At 39.1% G+C, this 1165-nt stretch overlaps 1 protein-coding gene across 1 annotated transcript; it reads left to right on the top strand.

Moving 5' to 3' along the window:
• Positions 1 to 126: 126 nt before the first annotated feature.
• LOC21383714 (probable amino-acid acetyltransferase NAGS2, chloroplastic) lies at positions 127 to 841 on the top strand (the record flags this gene model as incomplete). Its single annotated transcript, XM_024176745.1, has 2 exons — positions 127 to 636; positions 754 to 841. Coding segments are annotated over exons 1-2 (463 nt in total), but the record flags the coding sequence as incomplete, so codon positions are not given.
• Between the last annotated feature and the right edge of the window lie 324 nt (positions 842 to 1165).

The following is a 1165-nucleotide window of genomic DNA, read 5'->3' as shown; positions in this document are numbered from 1 at the left end:
ACATTAAATTAAAAAATTATTTTTATTTTTATTTTTTATTTTTATTGTGTTAAATATTATTTTAAAAACGTTTTCATTTTTTTTAAAACGTGAAAAACAGAATCAATTTCCAGCTACGGCCGTAAATTTTCCTTCTTCCCTCTTTCGTCTCTCCCCTCCTCTTCCCTTCTTCCTTGTTCATACTTCATAGTATCAGTAGTAAGTTATTTTCCTCTGTAATTTAGCCTCGTTAGGGTTTTTCTTCCTCACTTCCTTCCTTCCATGGCCGCCTCTATCTCAACCTTCAACATTCCTCTGCAAACCCGCCGCCGTATCGTCCTCGGTCCGAGCAACCTCCCCCGTGACTTTCTTCCCCAATTTTCGGCCAATCGGACCGAGCAATTCCGTTTCTCGGAATCTCTAACCCTAAACGATTGGAGCGGCAAAAGAAGGTTCCGAATTTCGCCGGAACGCAATGTGTTCGCCGGAGTGGAAGCCGACGGCGTGGAACAGAGCTACAATTCGGTGGAGGACGAGCAATTCGTGCGGTGGTTTCGCGAGGCCTGGCCGTATCTCTGGGCCCACAGGGGAGGCACCTTCGTTGTCATTATCTCCGGCGAGATTGTTTCCAGCCCTCACTTGGATCCCATTCTCAAGGCACCTAACCTATTTTCCGCTTTTGAATTCTTTCTTTTTACTGTTTGGTTGCCGAGAAAATGCGAATAAAGAATATTACAGAATATGTGATTAAGTTGAAGTTGATTTTGCATGCAGGATATTGCTTTCCTTCACCACCTTGGGATCAGGTTTGTTCTTGTTCCGGGGACTCACATGCAAATTGACAAGCTGCTCGCCGAGAGAGGTCAGAAGAACTGATTTTCCTTTTCACTTTCTTTTGCGTTCTTTTGATTAAACCAGTGATTTTTATTAATAGATTACGAATTAGATAATAATGATTCTTTTTTAAAGTAACGGAATCTTTTTTAATATAATTCTCTCTTATTATTATTATTAATTATTTTTTCCCAATCTTTTCTGGTTTTGTAATTCTTTAGAAAGGTCAGGGAAATTGATTTTCTTTTTCACTCCTTGGTTTTGCTTAATGCTGTGATTCTCTTTTTCAGTAGCTGAATCTTAAAAGAAATTATCTTTTTGGCTATGTTCCATCTTTTCTAAAGTTTTATTC

This window comes from Morus notabilis, unplaced genomic scaffold (genome assembly GCF_000414095.1).
Source record: "Morus notabilis unplaced genomic scaffold, ASM41409v2 C11383436, whole genome shotgun sequence".
In the NCBI taxonomy this organism is placed as follows: Eukaryota; Viridiplantae; Streptophyta; class Magnoliopsida; order Rosales; family Moraceae; genus Morus; species Morus notabilis.
This window is presented reverse-complemented; position numbering and strand designations above follow the sequence as displayed.